The 25530-nt window shown below is 47.3% G+C and overlaps 1 protein-coding gene across 3 annotated transcripts in view; it reads left to right on the forward strand.

Annotated features, from left to right (window-relative positions):
* The window catches only part of LOC109869451 (membrane-associated guanylate kinase, WW and PDZ domain-containing protein 3), a 187238-nt gene extending 161748 nt beyond the window's left edge, over positions 1 to 25490 (forward strand). For 2 of the 3 annotated variants that reach the window (XM_031803530.1, XM_031803531.1), the window contains 16 exons: positions 3178 to 3284; positions 10390 to 10587; positions 11941 to 12215; positions 12437 to 12595; positions 12860 to 13025; positions 15375 to 15406; positions 16235 to 16439; positions 16638 to 16732; positions 16970 to 17162; positions 17841 to 18035; positions 18373 to 18558; positions 18808 to 18904; positions 19605 to 19680; positions 19905 to 20042; positions 20324 to 20462; positions 22194 to 25490. In XM_031803530.1, the coding sequence (XP_031659390.1) occupies positions 3178 to 3284; positions 10390 to 10587; positions 11941 to 12215; positions 12437 to 12595; positions 12860 to 13025; positions 15375 to 15406; positions 16235 to 16439; positions 16638 to 16732; positions 16970 to 17162; positions 17841 to 18035; positions 18373 to 18558; positions 18808 to 18904; positions 19605 to 19680; positions 19905 to 20042; positions 20324 to 20462; positions 22194 to 23248 (3316 nt within the window). In that variant the 3' untranslated portion in view covers positions 23249 to 25490. Of the gene's footprint in view, positions 1 to 3177; positions 3285 to 10389; positions 10588 to 11940; positions 12216 to 12436; positions 12596 to 12859; positions 13026 to 15374; positions 15407 to 16234; positions 16440 to 16637; positions 16733 to 16969; positions 17163 to 17840; positions 18036 to 18372; positions 18559 to 18807; positions 18905 to 19604; positions 19681 to 19904; positions 20043 to 20323; positions 20463 to 20924; positions 21021 to 22193 lie in introns of all 3 variants that reach the window. The other variant, XM_031803532.1, reaches the window with a different exon arrangement.
* Positions 25491 to 25530: the final 40 nt, after the last annotated feature.

The following is a 25530-nucleotide window of genomic DNA, read 5'->3' on the forward strand; positions in this document are numbered from 1 at the left end:
CAGTACACTGTGCCCTCAGGCCCCTACTCCACCACTACCACATATCTACAGTACACTGTGCCCTCAGGCCCCTACTCCACCACTACCACATATCTACAGTACACTGTGCCCTCAGGCCAGTACTCCACCACTACCACATATCTACAACACACTGTGCCCTCAGGCCCCTACTCTACCACTACCACATATCTACAACACACTGTGCCCTCAGGCCCCTACTCCACCACTACCACATATCTACAACACACTATGTGCCCTCAGGCCCCTACTCCACCACTACCACATATCTACAACACACTATGTGCCCTCAGGCCCCTACTCCACCACTACCACATATCTACAACACACTATGTGCCCTCAGGCCCCTACTCCGCCACTACCACATATCTACAACACACTATGTGCCCTCAGGCCCCTACTCCACCACTACCACATATCTACAACACACTGTGCCCTCAGGCCCCTACTCCACCACTACCACATATCTACAACACACTATGTGCCCTCAGGCCCCTACTCCACCACTACCACATATCTACAACACACTATGTGCCCTCAGGCCCCTACTCCACCACTACCACATATCTACAACACACTGTGCCCTCAGGCCCCTACTCCACCACTACCACATATCTACAACACACTGTGCCCTCAGGCCCCTACTCCACCACTACCACATATCTACAACACACTGTGCCCTCAGGCCCCTACTCCACCACTACCACATATCTACAACACACTGTGCCCTCGGGCCCCTACTCCACCACTACCACATATCTACAACACACTATGTGCCCTCAGGCCCCTACTCCACCACTACCACATATCTACAACACACTATGTGCCCTCAGGCCCCTACTCCACCACTACCACATATCTACAACACACGGTGTGCCCTCAGGCCCCTACTCCACCACTACCACATATCTACAACACACGGTGTGCCCTCAGGCCCCTACTCCACCACTACCACATATCTACAACACACGGTGTGCCCTCAGGCCCCTACTCCACCACTACCACATATCTACAACACACGGTGTGCCCTCAGGCCCCTACTCCACCACTACCACATATCTACAACACACTGTGCCCTCAGGCCCCTACTCCACCACTACCACATATCTACAACACACTGTGCCCTCAGGCCCCTACTCCACCACTACCACATATCTACAACACACTATGTGCCCTCAGGCCCCTACTCCACCACTACCACATATCTACAACACACTATGTGCCCTCAGGCCCCTACTCCACCACTATCACATATCTACAACACACTATGTGCCCTCAGGCCCCTACTCCACCACTACCACATATCTACAACACACTGTGCCCTCAGGCCTCTACTCCACCACTACCACATATCTACAGTACTAAATCCAAGTGTGTATAGTGTGTATGTTATCGTTGTTTCATAGTGTTATACTGTTAGACTTTTAGAAGATGGTGCCATTTGATAATAACGTGTTTTGTTTCATGAGCTGGGATTTATATACACCAGGTTGAAATCCTTCAAAGATGCTGGACAGGCAGACCTGAACTTGTCAGGCTGTGTGGTTTTCAAATGTAACCTGTACAAACAATTAAGAGTGACAAGACGGACTAAGGACAAGTCGCCTTCCCATACAGCCTTCCCATTGTGCCCTACAGGGTTGCCACTGCCTGGTACAGGGGGCACATGGGAGGGGTGACAGGCATGACCTCACCCTGTTCAGAAACACACACAGGCACTCAGCACTCAGAGTTCACCCAGCATAGCCTCCCATAGGAGCAGAGAGAGAGAGCGAGAGAGGGGGTAGGGGGGAGAGCGAGAGAGGGAGGGAGACTACATGAACATAATCTGTTTATGCTAAGGAATCACTGGGACAACCATTTATTTATTTTTTCTTCCCTCCCTGTCTTTTTGTTTTGAATGAATACAGTAGAACAGAATGGCTCATTATTTCCTAACTAAAGTACAGAACAAGAGCCATGGTAATCAAAGGAGCGGACTGAGTACACTCAGTCACAGAGGAGCGCTTCTCTTCCCTGATTGGATATGGAGGATAGCTCTCAGCGTGACTCATGCCCAACGAGAGCACAAACAATACTTTTCTTAGAAACGCGCACACGTACACATAGTGACACACATTGACACGCATGAACACACACACACCCAAACACATACAGGCACGCACACAAATAGGCACACACATACACTAGCAATTGGCACACATACACACACTGTGTCACACACACACACACACCCCGTATCTCACACACACAGCATGCGTCTGATTTATGGAGCAGAGCGAGAGTGGCATCCGTTTTGTGCATGTTATAAAAGCTAGTCACGACTGGCTCAGAGCTACAACTGTTAGAGCGCATTATGCAGATGAGATGCGTTCCTTGCTTTACATGCAACCTGGGGGGGGGGGGGTGCTCCTCTCTGAATAGTAGATGTTTAAACACAAAGTGCTGACCTGGGAATCTGGTATCGAAACGCTAGAGCTCTACAGCTAACGGGCAACAGCAGGCACACCGGCTGCTTTCCTGATCCTAGGTCAGTCCGACGTGGCCATTGTGAGCAGAGGTATGGACACTGGTCAGATTATAAGGTTATCCCACTGATCTTAGGTCAGCTGAATGTGTCGAGTGGGTAAGCAGGTAAACTGGTGTGTCAACAGGGGCACTGTGGCGTCGTTTGTTTTGGCTTGTGGTTTACAGATGATAGTCTGTACAGTACCAGTTTGTGTGCATGCAAAGTGCAGGTTTGCCTGACTGGATAGGGATCAGGGATTTGAATACACTGCGTTCTGTGAGTGTAGTGGGAAACAGACAGGAACCTGTTTGGAGTTTTTGTCACGACACAAGCATAGAAGAGAACGTATCAAGAAAGATATTTTTTGTATTGTTACACAATTATAAGATGCTGCCAAGTGAAGAGACTGATAACTGGTGTCACATCTCTAAAAGGAGATGGACAACAACGATCAGCAAGCTGTGAAAACACGAAAGCCTCACGTTCCTTTAGTCAGTGTCACTTTCCGTCCGATTTTTAAACACGAGTGTATTGGTCCTTTCTCGACGCTGTATTTCTGAGTGTTTTCTGTATTTATAGTTGCTCTCTGTGTTTATGAACTGTATATTGAGCTCTTCAGCTAGTGTCCTGTTTTTGTGTCTGTACTGCAGCCATATCAACCAGAAGACCCAGTTTGAGAACCCCGTCCTGGAAGCCAAGAGGAAACTGAGCCTGGACACTCCCTCCTCTGGCCAGCAGGGGGCCACCACACCCTCAGGTAACGCTTCTCTACCAGCCCCGTGTCACCATAGACTGCTCATTGTCATGGTCACTAACTGGTGTGCCACTTATTATGAAGCAGTGTATTTCATGAATTGGTTATTTAAATTGGGTGTTCTGTATGCTAGTGTAGATATTGGGACAGAGCATAAACCCAGATTGTCTTACTCAAGGTGATCTGAAGTGAATGATTTTTCCTAATCAGATCTCAACAGCTTAGAGACCATATCAGTGTACAAGCCCAATACACTACATGGCGAGGGGGGGAGAACTTGCGTGCTGACTGCTGAGTGATGTTATTGAGCCATCTTGGACTACAGGCTTGTGTTTGGGTAATTGTATTTTCCGAGGTTTTCAGCAAGTCTTATGTTGAAATAAGGATATTGATCACCCAGCCATTTGACATTTCTCTGCTGAGCCAACTGTGTTGCCCACAGAATGGACCATATGTCAGGCAAGGAAGTGACGACCGTCCGAACACAGAGGCTGACTCACAATATGACTCATAAGAAGACACAGACGCCAACAGCACTGTCACTGTCTGTACCAGCTATCCCAGTGTTTAGCCTAGAGGGCCCTGGTTGTCACAGACATATGTACCTACAGGACAGTAGCAGGCTGCTAATGCTGTCCTGGAACAGACCACAATAACCCCTATGAAAAAAAACCTGAACACCCACTGATCAAAATCAAATCAAATGTTATGTCACATGCGCCGAATACAACAGGTGTAGACCTTACCGTGAAATGCTTACTTTACAAGCCCTTAACCAAAGAGAATAGAGTTTTACAAAGTAAACTAAAGTAAAAAAAGATATTACACCAATGAGTAGGTGTGTCCAAAGGGTGGCTACTTTGAAGAATCTCAAATATAACAAATATAACCAACTGTTTTGGTTACTAAATGATTCAATAGTTTTGATGTCTTCACTATTATTCTACAATGTAGAAAATAGTAAAAATAAAGAAAAAGCCTTGAATGAGTAAGTGTGTCCAACCTTTTGACTGGTACTGGATATAATAATAAAATATATATATATACTGTATATACATTTAAAAAATAACAATCATGAGGCTATATACAGGGGGTACCAGTACCGAGTCAATGTGCAGGGGTACAGATTAGTCAAGTTAATGTACATGTAGGTAGGGGTAACGTGACTATGCATAGATGATAAACAGTGAGTAACAGCAGTGTAATAACAAAGAAGGGGAGGGGGGGGTCAATGCAAATAGTCCAGGTGGTTGATTAACTGTTCAGCAGTCTTATGGCTTGGGGGTAGAAGCTGTTAAGAAGCCTTTTGGACCTGGACTTGGCGCCCCGGTACAGCTAGCCTTGTTGTAGAAAAGAGAACAGTCTATGACTTGGGTGACTGGAGTCTTTTACCATTTTTGGGGCCTTCCTCTGACACTGCCTAGTATATAGGTCCTGGATGGCAAGAAAGCTTGGCCACAGTGATTTACTGGGCCAGACGCACTACCCTCTTTAGTGCCTTACGGTCAGATGCCGAGCTGTTGCCATTCCAGGCGCAGATGCAACCGGTCAGGATGCTCTCGATGGTGCAGCTGTATAACTTTTTGAGGATCTGGGGACCCCATGTCAAATCTTTTCTGTCTCCTGAGGGGTGGAAAGGCGTTGTCGTCTTCAGGACTTCCTTGGTGTGTTTGGACCATGATCATTTGTTGGTGATGTGGAAACTCTCGACCTGCTCCACTACAGCCTCGACGATGTGAATGGGGACGTGTTCGGCCTTCCGTTTCCTGTAGTCCACGATCATCTCCTTTGTTTTGCTCACGTTGAGGGAGAGGTTGTTATACTGGCACCACACTGCCAGGTCTCTGACCTCCCTATAGGCTGTCTCATCGTTGTCAGTGATCAGGCCTACCAGCGTAGTGTCATCAGCACACTTAATGATGGTGCTGGAGTCGTGCTTGGCCACGCAGTCGTGGGTGAACAGGGAGTACAGGAGGGACTAAGCACACACCCCTTAAGGGGCCCCCGTGCTGAAGATAAGCATGACAGATGTGTTGTTGTCTATTCTTACCACCTGGGGGCGGCCCCTCAGGATGTCTAGGATCCAACTGCAGAGGGAGGTGTTTAGTCCCAGGGTCCTTAGCTTAGTGATGCGCTTTGTGGGCACTATGGTGTTGAACGCTGAGCTGTAGTCAATCAACAGCATTCTCACACAGGTGTTCCTTTTGTCCAGGTGGGAAAAGGCAGTGTGGAGTGAGATTGAGATTGCGTCATCTGTGGAACTGTTGGGGAGGTATGCAAACTGGAGAGGGTCTAGGGTTTCCGGGATGATGGTGTTGATGTGAGCAATGACTAGCCTTTCAAAGCACTTCATGGCTACCGACGTGAGTGCTACGGGGCGATAGTCATTTAGGCAGGTTACCTTCGCTTTCTTACGCATATGAAATATATAGGTATTAGGCAGGGAGAGCTTGAAATTGTCAGTGAAGGCACTTGCCAGTTGATCCGTGCATGCTCGGAGTACACGTCCTGGTAATCTGTCTGAATGTTGACCTGTTTAAAGGTCTTGCTCACATCGGCTACGGAGAGCGTGATCACACAGTCGTCTGGAACACCTGGTGCTCTCGTGCATGCTTCAGTGTTGCTTGCCTTGTAGTGAGCATGAAAGGCATTTAGCCCGTTTTGTAGGCTCGCATCTGGATGAGCATTTCCTTGTTTGCTTATTGACTTAGACCACACTCATACAGCTCGTTGACGGTTTGTGGTGGTAAATTGACGGCTATGAAAAATATAGATGATCCAGGTAGACAGTGTGATCTACAGCTTATCATGAGGTGCGCTACCACAAACAATACCTTGAGACAACCTTAATATTGGACATTGTCTTACCGGACGTAGCTGTTCTTTCCTGCCAATGGACAACCCAGCCAACCTTATATTAGCCGTGGGAGGCTGTGTGCTCCTCGGGCTTTGTTGCTTTGCTCTGAGCTTCATCGTCATCTTTCCCGATGGGGGAGGTCCTTGGAGGTTGTTGGTAAACTATGTGGTAAATAATCAGGGTTTGATTGAACAGAGGCCCTAATTTTAGTACCAGATCAACTCAGACCCTTTAGAATAGAAGAAACACTGCTCTACTTGCATAGCCTATTAGGGCAGAACAACTCCCAGAGTGTGTCCCAAATGGCCCCCTATTCCCTTTATGCTCCACTAATTTTGACCAGGACCGATAAGGCTCTCGTCAAACGTAGTGCACTATAAAGGGAACAGGATACCATTTGAGACACTGCTCCAGTCCATTTTCTGTCCCGCTAAAAGATTATTTTTCCATGGTATTATTATGATTATTTTCTGGATGGTTCTTTTGGCTGATCCTCTAGTTTTCTCCAGGGTGATTCTCTGCACTGCTCTGACAGAGCTCTCTACTCTACTCCCTGTTCCCCACACACTCCCCGGGGTTGTTCATGACTATTAATGGCTAATGGTGGTCTGTCTCCCAGCGGAGTGGAGAGTAGGCCGGAGGGGGCGGGCTGCCACGTGGAGGGCTTTGAACGTTGTTTTGACAAAGTTCCCCAGTCTGACCTCCCTCTCGGAGAAAGAGACAGCTGTCTGTCTCCACAGTGCTGAAGCTGTAGGGGACCGTCATTACCCTTCGTTGACAATCCTCTCTGTATGGCATTTCGTAGAATCACAGCGAGCGGCCTTGCCTGCCTGCCTGAGAAATAGGCCATCCCTTTGTGTTACCTTGACATAATCAGGGCTATGTAAACATGTCTATGTAGCACCCCCTTAACTCCTCCACACACACACATATCCTCACACACAAACAGCTCAGTGACACTGCTGGTGTGCGAGAATGTCATGTTAATCACACTCAGCATAATCTGTTTTCTCAGAGCGCTGAAAATCCAATTATGCAAATCAAAATCCCATGACACATTGACGGGTAGAGGACATGGCGAGGAGGGGAGGGGTGTATATCTTTACCCCTCCTAATGAGATTGATACCCCCACCTCTCCTCGATCCATCCATCCGCCAGTGGGTGTAGCAACATTAGAGGGGGACACAGCCCATAACTCTCCCAATGGAAACCAAGGTCAGGGGTTATAAATGACTGAGGCCACATCTGATTATCCTCTGTATCTATCCACTGTGTCTCTATCACTTTCAGTCCATCTATTTAGCTCCCTCGCTCTCCCTTTCTCTCTCTCCCTCCTATCTCTCTCCATCCCCCTGTCACCCTGTCTCAGTCACATGGTGAGAGCTGAAATTTGTCGTGACTGAGGTTAGCTCTCTTTCTGTTTGCCTCCATGTTATGGTGGTTCCTCAGATATATTTGCTTGCTTCCATTCAACCACAAGCATTAGAGAGGTCGGGCACTTGGTGTGGATGTTGGGCGATAAGGCCCGGCTCGCGGTCGGCGTTCCAATTTATCCCAAAGCTGTTTGATGGGGTTGAGGTCAGGGCTCTGTTCAGGCCAGTCAAGTTCTTCCACACCGATCTCGAAACAACCATTTCTGTGTGGACCTCGTTTTGTGCATGGGGGAATTGTCATGTTGAAACGGGAAAGGGCCTTCTCCAAACTGTTGCCACAAAGTTGGAAGCACAGAATCATCTAGAATGTCATTGTATGCTGTAGAATTAAGATTTCCCTTCACTGGAACTAAGGGGCTAGCCAAAACCATGAAAAAATAGCCCCAGAGCATTATTCCTCCTCCACCAAACTTTACAGTTGGCACTATGCATTGGGGCAGGTAGCGTTCTCCTGGCATCCACCAAACCCAGATTTGTCCATCGGACTGACAGATGGGGGCCCAACGACATTGAGCTTTACACCACTTGGCATTGTGCATGATGATCTTAGGCTTGTGTGTAGCTGCTCAGCCATGGAAACCCAGTTCATGAAGCTCCAGACGAACAGTTATTGTGCTGACGTTGCTTCCAGTGGCAGTTTGGAACTCGGCAGTGAGTGTTGCAACCGAGGACGAACCATTTTTACTGGCTACGTGCTTCAGCACCCGCCGGCCCCGTTCTGTGATCTTGTGTGGCCTACCACTTTGCGGCTGAGCCATTGTTGCTCCTCGACGTTTCAACTTCACAAGAACATCCCTTACAGTTGAATGAGGCCGCTCTAGCAGGGCAGAAATCTGACGAACTGACTTGTCGGAATGGTGGCGTCCTATGACGGTGCCACGTTGAAAGTCACTGTAGTCTTCAGTAAGGTCATTCTTCTGCCAATGTTTGTCTATGGAGATTGCATGGCGGTTTGCTCAATTTTATACACCTGTCAGAAACGTGTGTGGCTTTAATAGCCCGATCCACTAATTTGAAGCGGTGTCCCCATACTTTTGTATATATAGTGTAGATTGTAGGTTCTATCAATTTAATTGTTTGCACCATTTGTAATCCCCCTTTTATATACATTTATTGTAAAAATGTCTCTATACTTTTCTTCCCCCTACCATCCCTACCCTGATCGGAGTAAACTAACGGACAACAATACTTCTACAGCTATTTACTTGTAGTTAAATAATTATACAAATATTCCTAATTATCTTTTTCTTCAAGTGCTGGATTTTCACACACAGCAGCTAATCCACCACTCATTCTGATTTGAACTCCAACCCACCGATATCCACAGATGAACCCATCTTTCCCAGCATGCTATTTCCTCTTGTAGAACATCCCTCCATTTCACTATGATGTCTTACGAGGGTCCTGAACCTTCCTATTTGTGACATTGTTATCGATATTGCCCTAATAGTAAATACTTTACCCAAAAGTATAATGATATTTCCCATTGACTGATCATGGTTTATTCAGATCCCCCTAACAATACATTTTGCAGGTCCATCTGAACCCTGATATTATGACATAACAACCATTCCTGGACCTGACTCCAAAAGACAGCCACCGATGAACAGTACCAGAAAATGTGTTCTATTGATTTATTCTTTCCACGTGGCAGAATCTGCTGACTGTTCAATGCCCAGTATATTGAGCGTTCTTTCTGGAGCAAGTATTTTATATAATAGTTTATATTGAAATGAATGGATTTGTGTGTCAATAGTTGTTTTATATGTCAGTTCATAGACCTGATGCCAAGGTAGTGGGACATCAAAAACCTGTTCCCAGCTGACTTGCATTTTATTTGGGTATTGCTGTCAAACCTTTTCGGATTCATACTAATCTATTTAAGCCCGTAATTATTTTTTTTTAATGGGTGGCTGACAAACTAATCATAAAATATATATTTTTTTAAAGCAATTGTCTCTTCTAATTTTGTGGCAGAGCCATGATGAGTTAGTTATAATGTTGTATTTGATTATACACCTCCATACACTGTTGATATGTGATTTGAGTGTTGGTCGAATTAGTGACCATCTGAGTGACGTGCAGCTGTCAGATGTCTTGTCACCGTGGCGATAGCCTACACTGTGATGATGCAGGGGACAGATGGCTAACAGCCGGTGAGCACGCATCTGTGTCTGTCTGCCACATACACACACACACACACACACACAGTTGTCCCATGCGGATATATTAGACTAAAATAAGCGTAGCGGCATAGATGTGTCACTGTCATCTGTCATCGTGGATTAGCGCTAGCCTAGCGTGGTTTCTCTGTCAGATCAATGCAGCTGAACAACACTGACAGGCCTTGTGATGATAATGCCACAAACAAACAAGGAATTAATAGTCACTAATTTGTCAAGTAAAATACTTCAATCGGTCAATAAGATTTGAGAGCAATTAGCTGAATTACAGTCATAATAATTATCGTTAAATTGCTGATCTAGTATTTCCCTCCTACAATTTGCATCTCCCATTCTCTCTCTCGCTCTCTCTCTGTGCTTTTCTTGTATTGAGTAATCTTTCTCTTAAGTGTTTTCTCTTTCTCCTTCTCTCTCTCTCTTTCTCTCTCTCTCTTTCTCTCGCTCTCTTTCTCTCTCTCTCTTTCTCTCGCTCTCTTTCTCTCGCTCTCTTTCTCTCGCTCTCTTTCTCTCACTCTCTTTCTCTCTCTCTGTCTCTCTCTGTCTCTCTCTCTCTTTCTTTCTCTCTCTCTCTCTCTCTCTCTCTCTCTCTCTCTCTCTCTCTCTCTCTCTCTCTCTCTCTCTCTCTCTCCATCAGATGAGCCTGTTGTGGGTGTGAGGGGTTTTGTGCGGGACCCAGCCCACCTCCAGGGCTCTGTCCTGAGGACAGCTCTAAGGAAGAGCCCCCAGGGGTTTGGCTTCACCATCATCGGGGGCGACCGCCATGACGAGTTCCTCCAGGTGAAGAACGTGCTCCGAGACGGCCCTGCCGCGTACGACAACAAGATGGCCTCCGGTGAGTGTAGGAACGTGCGTGTGAACACGTACAGACTCCTACACACACACACACACACCAGCAAGGTTAATCTTCATGGACTGTACTCCACGTCAGTAACAGTTCATGTTATGGCGAGCGCCCTGATTTGAAGAGGAGCCATATATTTCAGATTTCATAGGTCCCTTGGCTGTGCTTCTTTGCGTACCTATGGTTCTTACGAGCTTATCTAGAAGTGTGGTCACGTATCTTGGGTCAGGTTGTGACGTACAGAATATAGTCCATGCTGTCAACAACCATTACTACTAGTGATATACACCTGCCAGTGGCTCACTGGATGCTTTAGGATAATATTCATTCTATAGACCGTGACATCAGATGCAGTTATAATGAGTTGTTTATTGCCTGCGGTAACGCGTTGCAGCGCTGTACACCATATTGTGTCACAACCATAACAATGCTATTGCCCAGCGTTCTAAATGTACAACCGCAAGGGAACAAATGTTTCCATACGTCGTTCCCCCTCGCTGTCCTCGAAAATGATTAGGTGACCAACTACATTTTTGATTCTTTAATAATACAGCAATAAGATGCTCTCCAATCCGCGCCTGTTTCTCTGTCTCTGAACCGTCCAGGCTAAGTGTGCCGCTGGCAGTAATTGATGCCAGAGTGGTGCCATTTTAATGAGCATGGAGAGTAATTTGATCTGGACATTGGGTCTCTGAAGCGGTCCCATCTCATTTCTGAGTTTAATCGTTAACTCGGGTTCCTTAACTCTGACTCATACTCGAACCGTTCAGGGTGCGTGAATGCGTGTGCGTGAAGTATGGGCTTAATTACCGTGTTTGCCCTGACAGTGATTGGCTGTTGATCTTGGTTTGTTCAGCTCATTTATATAACACAGCGAAATGTTAGATGTGTTTGTTAGTAACAGCTATTGATTGTGTCGGGTGGCTAGCCGGCGGGGGGGGGGCTAGCAGCTAGCCAGCAGTGATGTTTGTGTTGGTTGGAGATGAGAACATTCCCCTACTCTTCATTGATCTGTCTGGGACCAGCTGAGCTAATAAACCCAGGCTAGGATGAGGGAGGATGAGGGGAATGATATAGAGTTATGCTGTACCGTATGTTGTTCGTTCATCAACCCCAGAGCAGCTGTGGACATGAGGAAGGAAGGAAACGCGTTTCAGCTCTTGACCTGAATGTGCTTTGGAATCGGCACTTTGTACCAAAGTGATTCAAACGGACTTGTGGTTTAATTGACTCTATTCTCTGGAAATTGTCACGACTAAACCACAACGCTCTAGGAATGTACCCATCAGTACCCAATGCTGATACATCTTCCCTCCTATTTCTCCTCTCCTTCCGCTCTACCAGGTGATGTGATCGTGGACATCAACGGCTTGTGTGTCCTGGGGAAGACCCATGCCGATGTGGTTCAGTTGTTTCAGTCTGTCCCAGTCAACCAGTACGTGGACATGGTGCTGTGTCGGGGCTACCCCCTGCCTGAGGACACCGGTGGGAGTGACGATGCCGCAGGGGATGTAGCCACCGCCCTGCCCCTGGCCCCCGAGGCCAGCCCGTCACCTTCCACTTCCAACACCAAGGACATCCACTACGTCACCAGCCCAGACGGCACCCTTCCTAGACAGGTACAGTCAGAAGAAGATGGGCCATCCTGCTGATCCCGGGTTCCTCTCTAGGATTCTTCCTTCTTGGGAATTTTTCCTGGCCACTGTGCTTCTGTTTTTGATTGCTGTTAGGGGTCTAGGCTGGGTTTCTCTTAAAGCACTTTGTGACAACTGCTGATAAAAATAAATAAATTTTTTTAAAAAAGGGCTTTATAAATAGATTTGAGTTGATTGATTGACAGACCACCGCCACTGCAGTACCAACCATGACCAACGGGGGGCGCCACTATCCTGAGGGTCCAGACCCCACACTGCTGCAGCCGGAGCTGGTGGGCGTGCCCCTGGTGAAGGGGCCGGGAGGGTTCGGCTTTGCCATCGCAGACTGCCCCCTGGGCCAGAAGGTACCATTTATATCTGGGTGACGAGTGGTCGGTTTTGTTTTATGTCTGGAAAAATGAATTCCGGCAACACTTTACTATAGCTGTCCTCGTGTATGCCGGATTGTTATAATAATGCCTTATGTAGCAGTAGCTGTTGCAAAGACTTTATAAAAGTTCATTAAGAGTTACCGAATGTACTTTTTCCGGAGGATAAGAAAGGTAATCTAATGTGACATAGCTTAACCGAATCCAATCCAATCGAAACCTATTGGAATGTCATTTCAGGTGAAGATGATCCTGGATGCCCAGTGGTGCCGTGGCCTGCTGAAGGGGGATGTTATCAAGGAGATCAACCGTCAGAACGTCCAGACACTGAGCCACGCCCAGGTGGTGGACATCCTCAAAGACCTGCCGGTGGGCAGCGAGGTCCACGTCCTGGTACTCAGGGGAGGTGAGAGAGCGGGGGATGGTGGGAGGAGATGCATAGGAGGTGGTGCCTTCATCACAGTCAACATACTGGGATTCAGAGGAGCTGCGAGACTAAACTGTACACTGCCACATTAGTGATGTCATGACTTTTTAGTGTGACGGGGTCGTGCGGCTGTGAATACGTACTGTAGTAATAGAAGTTCCTCGAGGAAGTCAATTAGATGGCCGTTCAGCTCCTCAGCAGCCGGCCCTCCCAGAGGCCCCAGAGGCCCCAGAGCCAGCGTTTAATAAAGCAATTTCATGCTCGTCTATCCCACTATCTATTTCCCATTTTCACCTCTGCATACAAGCAGGCAGGCTCAGAGAGCAGTAATAGTGGGGCTGTGAATATGATACCTTGACCAGAAAGGTGAGGAGGAGTGGATGCTAGTGGGAGTTAGATTCAAGTGTCTCTAGTGTTTGGCCAGATAGTTAGATAAGCATTCATTGGCAGACATTTTGACAGTCTGACATTTTGGATGACGGAAAGTGATATTGGCCCTGCTCACCACTTCAAAGAGGATGCTGTCACTGAATAAACTGAAGAGCTCTTTCCGTTTTGCCTGCACTACAATAGCCAAGATGCTGTACGTTGTGTTGACCCATAGAAATATGCTCCAATACTCTGAGGAATGCTAAGGAGTCAAGATGCAGCATGTTCACCTGGGGACGTGTGCTCCAGTGCTCTGAAGGAGTCAAGGTGCAGTATTTTCAGCCAGAGAGTTTGTTTGTTGTGAGGAGGCCTGGGGGAGGGAGCAGATTCAGGTTGTGCTGTTGACTGCTCCAGGGAAGGATGTGGGGGGACTGAAGGAGGGGCTAGCAGGAGACCACAGCCTGATCCGGCAGGAGACCGACCACAGCCTGGCCTGGCAGGAGACCGACCACAGCCTGGCCTGGCAGGAGACCGACCACAGCCTGGCCTGGCAGGAGACCGACCACAGCCTGGCCTGGCAGGAGACCGACCACAGCCTGGCCTGGCAGGAGACCGATCACAGCCTGGCCTGGCAGGAGACCGACCACTGCCTGGCCTGGCAGGAGACCAGGAGGAGGGGTGTTTAACTGTAGAGTTCCCTCTGAGATCACCTAGGGGCTGAGGTGTAGAACCTGGGTCTATGATCAGGGGGTAACATCAGCTCTCCACCACTGACCAACACAGAGAGGGGGAACAAGAACTTGTCTCCTCGGCTGACCACACCACACACTCAGAAGCCTCCAGGGTCTTTCCGCTGTGCAGTATTGGGGCTTGCCCTATGTGGTACTAGTAATATCAATGTGGATTGTCACCATTCCCCATGGTCAATGAAAGGTGGTGACTAGTTGTGTGTCATACAGCTGGATATACACCCCTGAGTCATCCCTTCATGGTGACTGTGCTTCTCTTAATGAGGGTGAACTGCTGAGCCCTTATCTGAATAGACTGTCTGACTTGTGGTGGCAGGTGTGGACAATACATTACAAGGTTAACCCACGGCGAGGCACAATGTCATATCTCTTCTCTCATCCCTCTTCCCTCGGTCTGTTTCTCTGCTGAGATCAGAGATCCTTCCCATGCTGATGCTTGAGAATAGTGCCACCAGCTGGTTAAGTTGAACCATGATCTCACTGGCTTTAGAATCAGAGAGGAGAGCAGGGAGAGAGGATGTATGGGGCTACGGTCATGGCCCCTCCCCTTCCAGCATTGGGGAACATCCTGTGCCCACGCGTGCCACGACTATTTCTATGGCCACAAACACTACAGATGACACAATCTGTTCACACCCCAACTTGTTGGAGGAGAGAACATTTCAAGTTTATTTCCTGCTATTCTATACATTTAGCCATGTGTGTTCATGTGATATTTCAGTGACTCGAACATTACTCCCAAAAAAGAAACCTAGCTAAAAAATGTCAGCTGACATGGGCTAGTTGATCTGGACATTTCTGACCAGTTATAAATATCTAAATAAATGTATACAATGATGGAAAATAGGAAAACTGAGGATGCACTACCCAATTTCGAAAATGGCACCTTGTGCTATTACAACTTGAAAGCCGGACTGACCCCTGCGCCGTCCGGCCCTGCCGATCCCTCTCGCCCCCCCTTAGAGGGCCTGCCTCACAGTTTGGGAACCACTGCGCTAAAGCAGATGAAAGAGGATGTGTCCACAGCCGAGCAGGAGTAAAAGAGTGATGAAGTAGAGAGAGATTATTATACATCACACATCCAGCACATTTACCCTGTCATCCCTCTAAGGCACTGGAACCTGTCCTCCGTAATACATTGGTATTATACTGTATTGAGTCATCTTTCTGTCTAATAACGTTGTTTTTCTCTCTCCCTCTCTCTCCCCAGGTCAGACATCTCCTGTGAAGTCTCTAAAACCTGTAAGTTCAAATAAATGCTTTTAATTACCCTTCTCCTCTCTTCCAGAGACTCTCCCCGTGGCCTCTACGGGGGATTCTAATCAGAGATGTGTTTCCCAAATGGCGCCCTATTCCCTATGTAGTGTGCTACTTTGACCAGGGTCCATAGGGCTCTGGTCAAAGTAGTGCACCATGTAGGGAATAGTACCATTTGGGACTCACCTAGAGAGTGTAGAAGCGGGTCTGGGAACATAAATGGAAACACAGGGCTTTTAAACCCCAGATGAATTATTAAAACAAGCCCTGATATAACTTTGTCTTAGTTTCATTCCCCACCAACAGCAGTCTGCTGTAGAGAGCCGTACATTATTCAGGGAGCTGTTCGCGAGCCACACGCTCGCTGGTATTATTTTTGGAGGCAGCCAGCTGACTCGGATGGGTGAATGTGCTCCTGGCAAACAGCTATTTAACATCCTGGCTGGTAGTAGCTATACTGTGTAACAGTGTTTTTAAGCTGTAAATCCATGTTCAACAGTTCTGATGTGCCGCCTTTTACAACAGAGTATAGAATTGTATTGAGATATAATACATCCAAATGGAAGAATCTGGCTCAGTGGAAGTTTTTTTCTCTACAGCTTTTATGAGGGACTGTGTTAACAAAGGCCGGCACTGCAGACACTAGTGGAAAACGTCTAAGAGTAGTTTGAGAGTACAGAAGACCATGTCCTGTCTTGCTAAATCCAGCACTATTACCCCGACGTGTCTTGAGTTGTAGATGACGCTATACGGGCCATTTCTTTAAAAGGTGCTGTAGAGTTGAATTGAATCGTCTGGTTTGTTGTGTTGCAGTGCACTGCTCCCATGTCGCAGCAGAGGCAGGAGAGGCAGGAGAAGGAGATGTCCACCAGCACCGAGACCCTCAGCCCCGCAGACCCAGCCCTGACCCCGGCCCCCCAGCCCCTTCCCTTCCCCCCCAACACCATGCGCTCAGCCTCCCCCAAACCCGACCCCTCCCAACTCTACCTCAAGTCCAAGGCCCTGCTGGACAGCAAGCGTGAGTATACAGTACATACCGCTTCCTTACGCGACAGCCCATGTGTATCGACGGGGTGCCAGTCTCACACATCACTCTTCTTAACCCTCACTGTCCTCATGAGTACTGAACATAGAAGGTGTTCGGTCTTTGCCTGTTCCTCTATAGCAGCGGTGAATTCAATGTGTCTTCTTCCTTTCCCTCATTTTCCCCGTCCAGCCCCCAACACCAAGGACCTAGATGTGTTCATCAAGAGGAACCAGGAGTCGGGCTTTGGTTTCCGCGTTTTAGGAGGAGAGGGGCCAGATCAGCCCGTAGGTACCCTCCCAGAGAGACTGCTGGTTCGGCCAGCATGAAGACTCCGGGCACACTGTGGGCTGTTTAGCCGGACCCAGACTAAGCCTCGTGGTTTAAATGGGTTACCTCCAATGACCACGAGTATGCTTAATCTGGATCTGGGAAACTGGCTCTAAATCTGGTTAAAGTTATGCCCCTGTGTTTGAGTGGCTTAGATACATGTCATCATGCCCTCCTTTGTTGCCTGGCTTCAGGTGTACATTGGTGCCATCGTACCCCTGGGAGCGGCAGAGAAGGACGGGCGTCTGCGGGCAGGTGATGAGCTCATGTGTATCGACGGGGTGCCAGTAAAGGGCAGATCTCACAAGCAGGTGCTGGAGCTGATGACCAACGCTGCCCGCAACGGACAAGTCCTGCTGACAGTCCGCAGGAAACTCGCTCACACAGGTGTGTGTGTGTGTGTGCGTGCGCGTGTGTGTGTGCGTGCGCGCGTGTGTGTGTGTGTGTGCAACTCTTCTAAAAGTGATGATCGCTGTGAGAAGTGCTGTAGATGTCAGATCCAGTCGTGGGAGATGATTTACATAACAAACGGAAACAAGACGAGCTCTGTTCTGGTCTGTTATATCTTGACGGATGGACAGACCGGAGCCCCTGCTGTACGCAGCTTTGTTTACACACACAAATAAGCTTCAATGACAAGAGACACTTTTGGATTTTATGTATTGTAATGTCAGACGTGGTTGAACTGGAAAAATGAAGCATCAATCATAGACGCGTTGCGGTTGATGTCCAGACTTGACAAAGATTTTCACTCCAAATATTGATTTCCTATTCTGTGCTCAGTTCAGATATGCCGTACACACATCAGAGTCTTTCAGTACAGTAATTGTGGGGTTCATTTTGAAATGAGCACTGGTACGGCATTGGATCAGCCTAAAGGGATAATGTGGTGGCATAAACTGAGCATTATAAAACCACTTATTGTCTTTGAGCTTTCATACGAATGGCTGAGAGAGACCATCAACAATGTCAAAATTAGGTGATTCAAATGTAAACTGTAAGCTTCCCCAAATGAACCCATCCCTGTGTGCGCGTGTGTGTGCGCGTGTGTGTGTGTGTGATCAGAGGAGGACGTTGGTGGTGGTCAGCAGAAGGTGGCTCCAGCCCTGGTTAACGGCTCTCCCAAGCTCCTCCGCATCGAGGTCCCTACGGCCAGCTCCCCCCAACACCCAGAGTGCTACAACGTCACCCTGCAACGCAAAGACAACGAAGGCTTCGGCTTCGTAATCCTGACCTCCAAGAACAAGCCGCCTCCCGGAGGTAAGAGAGCGGGAGAATCAGATCATAGAACGTTCAGCTAGTCTGATTACAGGGGTTCTTCCTTTCAAAGTTTGGAGCTTACGCCGCGACGGTTTGTGGTAGATGGTGGCAGATTGTGGTAAATTGCGTCATTCTGTCAACAATGGCTGACACTTAAATAACGCGCCATAGAATTCTGTGGCTTCCCGCAAGCTGTGCTGCAGTATGGCTGGTAGTACATTGAAAAACAATTACTGCCTCACAAGCACCATCTGCACTGTACCTGACAGGGCTGAGCTAAATTGTCCTGTCATCTCGTTCTCTCTCTCTCTCTCTCTCTCTCTCTCTCTCGCTTTAGTTATCCCTCACAAGATCGGCCGCATCATCGAGGGCAGCCCCACGGACCGCAACGGTCAGCTGAATGTGGGCGACCGTATCTCAGCTGTCAACTCCCAGTCCATCGTGGAACTGTCCCACAACGACATCGTCCAGCTCATCAAGGAGGCCGGCAACACTGTCACCCTCACTGTGGTGCCGGAGGATGGTAAGAACTTCCACAGACACGCGGAACTCTGGGATATCGAGTCCTACTTGAAATGGGAGTCTGTAGTCTTTTTTTGTTTGTTTACTGTAGAGCTACGAAGTTTGTTAGTCTCGCATTACCCGTTTTTTGTTTTGTTATTTGGATATTGTTAGAAGGGAAAGAGGAATGGTACGGAGTTGAGATGACTGGTGAGGATGAAGTGCTAGTGTGCATGACATTCCATACTGAAAGTCTTCTGTGTTCTTTTAGAGAATAGTGGTCCTGCATCTGAAACCAGTTCAGCCAAGCAGAGCCCTGCAACACAGCACAGAGCTGTGGGCCAGCAGCCTGCCAGCCACACTGACAGGTACAGGAGTGGACACACACACACACACCGCTACATGGCCCATCCTGAAGAGGAAAGGAGGAAAGAGAAGGATTAACAGAGGGTGGTTTTCCTGCACTCTGTCTTTGATCTTCCTGTTTAAACCAGATTACCTGTCAGACTTAATCCATTACTACAGACCGATAATTCCCCTCTCCTCCCCTAACTCTGTTCTCTCTCTCTCTCTCTCTCTCTCTCTCTCTCTCTTTCTGCTCACTGTGTGGTTTCACCCTGGATCTCTCCTCATTTCCCTTTTCTCTTCTCTAATCAAGTCAAACCCTTCCTCCTTCTCGGTAATCTCTAACACATGGCTAGGGTCAGGCAGGTCTCTGGAAGTAAGGGGAGCAAGAGAGGGAGGCTGTTGACTCGGCACTCTTAAGTATGTAAACTCTCCCCGTTAGACAGTCCGGGAAAGCACACTTTTTTAAGAAGGACTCTTTAGTATCACTGACGCTCAGCTCCCACAATTGATTGTCATGAGCTCCGCAAGCGCCGGCTACTTTAGTTTACAGAACAAGCAGCTGGTCTCTTCAGCAGAATTGCAGCGTGTACAATTTACCCCACTGCTGTACAATCCCACTGAAGGAAAGAGACACTCAGAACCCTGTGAGGGAAGAAACCTGTCCGGTACTGTAGATGCAGAGAACACTGACACTGTGATGTTTTGTCTGTGACTGTTTAGGAATGAAGACCCTCTGGAGTTGAAGTCCGTCCCACCCAGCGAGCTGGGACAACTCATCACCTCGGGCCCCAAGCAGGTGAGGCTATGGCGATAAACGGTCAAACCCTGTGTGTTTCCTTGTGTTGTTTATTGCTACGTTTGTGGTTGTTTTCCTACCCTTGAGGCAGCGACATTGGGTCCCCGAATATCATCAAGCTTGCAATCACACATCTATTACAACATAATCATGACATTATAGCTAAATGTTAGCCGAAATAACTGAATTGAACGTGGTAGAGATGTATATTTTCTCTGGATCAGGGCTGTTTCCACGTGGAGCTGGAGCGAGGCCAGCGGGGGTTTGGCTTCAGTCTGCGGGGAGGGAAGGAGTACAACATGGGCCTGTTCATACTGAGACTGGCGGAGGAGGGCCCTGCGCTGAAAGACGGCAGGATCCACGTGAGTCAACCCAGGGCGTTAATACTTGCTCTCATAAATGGGGGCTTCTTCTGTTCGTTCTATGAGAATGGGTACAAAACTACATGTGTGATGAAAGGCGTCTGTGAGAGAGAACCAGTTTTAACTCGTTTAACCCGTTTCTACTGTCATGTTTTTTAATTGAACCTTTATTTAACTAGGCAAGTCAGTTAAGATTATTATTATTTTACAATAGCGACCTACCCCGGCTGAACACTCCCCTAACCCATCCCTGTGGGATGTCCTGTGTGTTGTTACCACAGGTTGGAGATCAGATCGTGGAGATCAATGGCGAGCCCACCCAAGGCATCACACACACCCGGGCCATCGAGCTGATCCAGGCTGGGGGCACTAAGGTCCTGCTGCTCCTCAGACCTGGCCTGGGCCGGGTCCCCGACCCCAGTGAGTGACCTCGGACTCGATAGGACGAATACTCTACTCAAACACACACGGAAGAGTGACCATGTTCTCAACAAGATAATTAGAATCCGAACTCGACACACAGCCTCCTCAGACACTTGCTGCTGCTTAAGATACACATACGTATAGAAGACTGACCATGGACTAACCATGTGCGCTCTAGTATTGTATTTCTAGAATACTATTTATTCTACTTGTAGGGTCTCAACACGGCTCAAACACTATTACTACTCCTTCCAAAACACACACACATTATAACCCAGCTTTTACAGTACCTCCCTTTTTTTGCATGTGAAGGCTGTTGCAGGCGTCTCTCTTTACCTTTCTCTCTCTCTCTCTCTCTCGCTTTATACCGCTCTATCTATCTGGCTCTACCTCTCTGTCTGGCTGTCTTGGCACTGTTCTCTGTCTCTCTCTCGCTCTCTCTCTTCTTCCTCCCTGTAGGTGTGAACTCTTCTTCCTCCACCCTGTGCTTCTACATGAAACCAGAGCATCACTAGTGGCCTCACTGCTTTTCTTGGTCTGTCCCTAATAACCTTGGTAAACCACCTCGTTCTCCTCTCTCCTCCTCTTTGCCTCTGTTCTCTCCTTTTAAAATGAGCTTCTGTCTATCTCTCCTCCTTGCCCCCTCAATCAGAACTGGACAGCTCCTCTCATAACAGCCTTATGCCCCAGACAAGGTCTCGTAGGATGAGAGCTTATCTAACTGTGACCTGCAGGAGGTGGTCTGAACGGAGGCAGTGGCTCCTGGGAAACAAGTTTACTAACTAAGGTCTCAATTCAATCAATCATAGATAAAGGAAATTGCACTACAGTACAGGTTCTCTCTGAATGTTAATGCGGTACTAGAGGTGTTTACCATGAAAAGACAGAGTTGTTTTTCTCAAGGACAAAACCAATCATGGCCTTAAAATAGAGTTAACATTCTGAGTGAAACTGCAGTTTTTCTTTATATGCAATAGATTGAATTGGGGCCCGAGACCCACGCTGGAGTACGACGTGGCTCTAGAGCCCCCGAGGTTGTTTTAAGGTTATTACAGAACCCAAACACTGACGCCACTGAACGCACACGACATCACAATGATTGAGACCAGGAGAAAGTCGTTAACTAGATGTTGATCAATGGGAAGGAGGGCAAATGTTAAAAACGTGTGTGTGCGTTCACCGGTATCAACTCTTTCCTGTCCTGAGATGAATAAGAATGGATTTCTATGACTTGTTCCTCATAGAAATGGAAAACCCCATTTCAGCTCCAATAAGTCCATCTCACTTGCTGGTTCTCCGCTACATCTTTGCTCTCTCAATCACGCCGGTGCTACTCTTATCAGCTCGAGGGGGAAATTGAAACGTCAGCCATGCGACTATGGAGAAAACCTTGCACCTACCTCCCTTTGATGTCACTGGCCTCCACTGATACATATCTCACATTCATATTGTCTATTTGACTCAAAAGCTCATATTTGAAAGGTTATAATTGGGAAAGTAGAGAAAGAAATGAATTGTGTTATATGTGCTCTTATTTTAAGAGATTTAAAGATACTTCACCACCTTCACATATTGAATATACAATTACATCCCAGACTTTAATATAACTGTGATATATATTTGAAGCAGATTGGAAAGACAGCCATCTGTTTTTTTTTTCTCTCAGTTAGCTAGAGGTGAAACCATTTCATTTCTCATTCACTATGACTCTCAATGCCTTTATTCCAGGTATGAAGGAGAAAGTGAACATTTCACCCTCAAGCTTTCCAAGACTCTCTGCATCCGGCCAGCAGTCATCCCCCGCTTCTCCATCCTCCATCTCCCTGTCCACCTCCGAGCTGTCCCCGCCCTCGTCCGCCAACACCACTGCCCCCGAAGAGCCCTCTGACTGGGACATGTCCTCTGCTGCTGCCCCCTCCCCCTCCAGGCTGCTGGAGCCCAACAAGGCCAGAGGGCAGCAGCCTCGCCACCACAGGGGACACACCAGTCCCAACACCCTCCCCAAGAAGAGTGACTCCATGTCCCACAGCAACAAGCATGCTAGCCCCAAGAGAGCCATGGAAGCCCGGGCTGATACCAAAGAGCGCTCCCAGAGCCCCAGGAAGACAGACAGAGGTGACCGAAGCCAGGCAGGGACTGTTGAAAACAAGAACGAGTCTTTAGAGGGAGACGTAAGAAGGGAGAGGAAGTTCCACAGCCACGGCCAGAGAGAGCGCCGGGAGGGCAGAGAGGGACGCTCTTCCAGCCCCAGGAAGACCACCCCTAGGAGGGATCCAGAGGCAGGAGTCTCCAGGCAGCCCTCAAGGGGCCAGGATGAGGGTCAGAGGCGTTCTGGAGGGCAGCAGCATCCCAGCTCCAACCCGGCCTCTGGAGAGGGCACGCAGGGGGGAGAGAGGAGGAGGGGTAATCAGGAGGAGGACCCCACTCGCAGACAGGAGAGGGAGAGCGAAGGTTGGGGAACCAGCGAGAGCCGTAGGAAGGACAGGGGGGCGGCACCTCATAGATCCCACTCCCAGACACAGAGGGAGAAGGCACGGCCAGACTCTGAGGGCGGAACCCTGCATCGCAGAGAGGGGGGTCAGAGAGAGGGAAGAGAGAGCAAGCACAGAGAGGCGGATGAGGAGGAGAATCCGAGTGATACCAGGGGTAGCACAAGTAGTGCTGCTATCCAGGATCACACATATAACGGGAACCCTAGCAGTAAGAAACCGGCCACCATCACCCCGGGGCCGTGGAAGGTCCCCAGCTCAGCCAAGATCCACCCTCATGCGGAGGGTAACTGATGCGTTGTAGACGGACTAACCCGTCCATAACAGACTACAGTTCTGCTCACCTGCATTGATGATATTTAGAATGGACCAATGAGGAGTGTAGGGGATCGAGGTTATTTAGCATCACTGTGTTACTCCTCATCATCACATTGCCTCCTATTGCATATCAATGCTTCTTTTCACAGTTTGCCTCAGCCAACCTTCCAGGCTGTCTTAATGTTCAAAGTGCAGTCAGTCTGTGGCTCTGCAGTGGTGGTGGGTGCCTGTCTGATGTGAAGGACAGTGAAATCCAATCTGTTTTGTGCCAATCAGAGACTCGGACATGCTGGGAAGGGAGTTGGTTCATGTCCTGTATAATCCTTTCTGTGAAACTCTTTTTGTCGGTAATGAAAGGAGGCTTTGATGAAGGATGCTGCTTGTCACTCTGTATGAAGGTTTGAAGGATGGGCTCGTATCCAGGCAAAATCACTCAGCGTTTTGTGTTCCTGGTGGGATTGATCTACTGCTGTGTCCCTGATGGGTGTATAAAAGAGGTGATGGTGATTACTCCTCGAGTCACTGGGAGATGAAGGGGGTTTGGGTTTTCAATGATTGTCTGTCCATATCCAGTCCAGTCATGCTCTCTGTGTAGACTCTGAATCGCTGTTATCAGCTTTGCAGTAGATTTTAGATCACTACGACAACGCTTTATATGCATCTATCTGATGCCCATACACTTGTGGTTAGGTATATTGTTTACTTACTGCTACACGTGTGTTCATTATGAAGCATATAGTAATTTATTGAGATGAACTATGACAAAGTATATATATATATATATATATATATATATATATATATATATATATATATATATTTTGTATATATATACACACTATCAGCGTATTCATATGCTACATTTGGATGTAGTGAGCTAAGCATAGAAATAGAATGTGTAGAAGACATAACCACTGAAAATGTAAATGTGTTTTTTAGCCACATAGACACCTGTGGAGTACATCAAAAAATTGCTCATGACTACTGTGTTCTAGTGTACATTACATTACTTATGCATCACTGTATCAATTGAACTGTGCCACCATGTTGGATGAGCCACGTAAATGACATATGGACTACTAGATAATTGTATATGTCAGTCTATGATCCCTATACATTCTATTTCTATCCATTCACAGCCTGTTCCATCCTTAATCCGTGTTGTTTATTGTCAGCAGCTATTTAAGGTCTTCTGGCAAAATGTGTATACTACAAGCTGACAGGTATTTATTTTAGATATTGCTGTAGCTTTGACTGTACGTTATCTCATGTGTCTTACTTAGCAAGGTGTTTCCTAATCTAAATGTGGGGGTAAATTAGCTGTATAAACAGATTGACGTTAAAAGTTGAGACCTTTGCAAAAAAAAATTGTTGCGACATAGCAGTTTTTCTTATTCTAAACGTGCACATCAAAATGTGCTTTGAATTGTGCACCAGTCCAAGATGTTAATATTCAATCAATCTAAAGACTACAGTAATACCCAGGTAATACCAAACATATCCTGGTTTATTCTGATACACTTTAGACTATAGTGCCCTCTCCTGGAGGAAGTAAAGAAACGGTCAGAATCCCTGAAACCCGAGTTTCACGACTCCTACATAATGTTAAACAATTGTTATGGTATAGCCTACTCTGTTTTAGGGCATAAATGATGTAGCATGTATGAAACATATCTACTAAGACCTTTACGTTTGTGTGTCCAGCTTAAAGTCTGTTAAACAAAGCAGTCTTTTCTTCCTAGCAACCATGGAAAACAAGGGATTTTACCTACGGCATTGAATTATGCACTCACAATGTATGGAATAGCTCTCAAATGAAGATCTATTGAGAAACGGCTTGGTCTGGGATGCTTGTTCTCTGTTTTGCTATCTCCTGATAAAATCTTAGAAACGTATACTGATTTTGATGAACTCTTCAGTTATGTATAGTTTCCCGTTTACATCCTTATTGTTCATGTCACGTGTGTCTATATAATAATGTGGCCTTGCATTGCTTCAACAGAACAGCCTTCTGGTCTCTACATATGTGGTAGTTGTAAATGTTTATAAATTGTACAGCACCTGTATAAATACTTACCTTCATCCCCCCAAAAAATGATGTAAATCGCTCTATTATTTTTTTAAGTAATTAAGAAGAAAATAAAATGGTGAGAGGAAGTAATCTGGTCATGGCGTTCTGTTCATGCACTGATAAATAAAGTTTGAAAACATAAACATATTCCTTTGTGTAAAGTGTATTTAATGGTACAATGAATCTG

Source organism: Oncorhynchus kisutch, linkage group LG24 (assembly GCF_002021735.2).
Source record: "Oncorhynchus kisutch isolate 150728-3 linkage group LG24, Okis_V2, whole genome shotgun sequence".
NCBI classification, from domain to species: domain Eukaryota; kingdom Metazoa; phylum Chordata; class Actinopteri; order Salmoniformes; family Salmonidae; genus Oncorhynchus; species Oncorhynchus kisutch.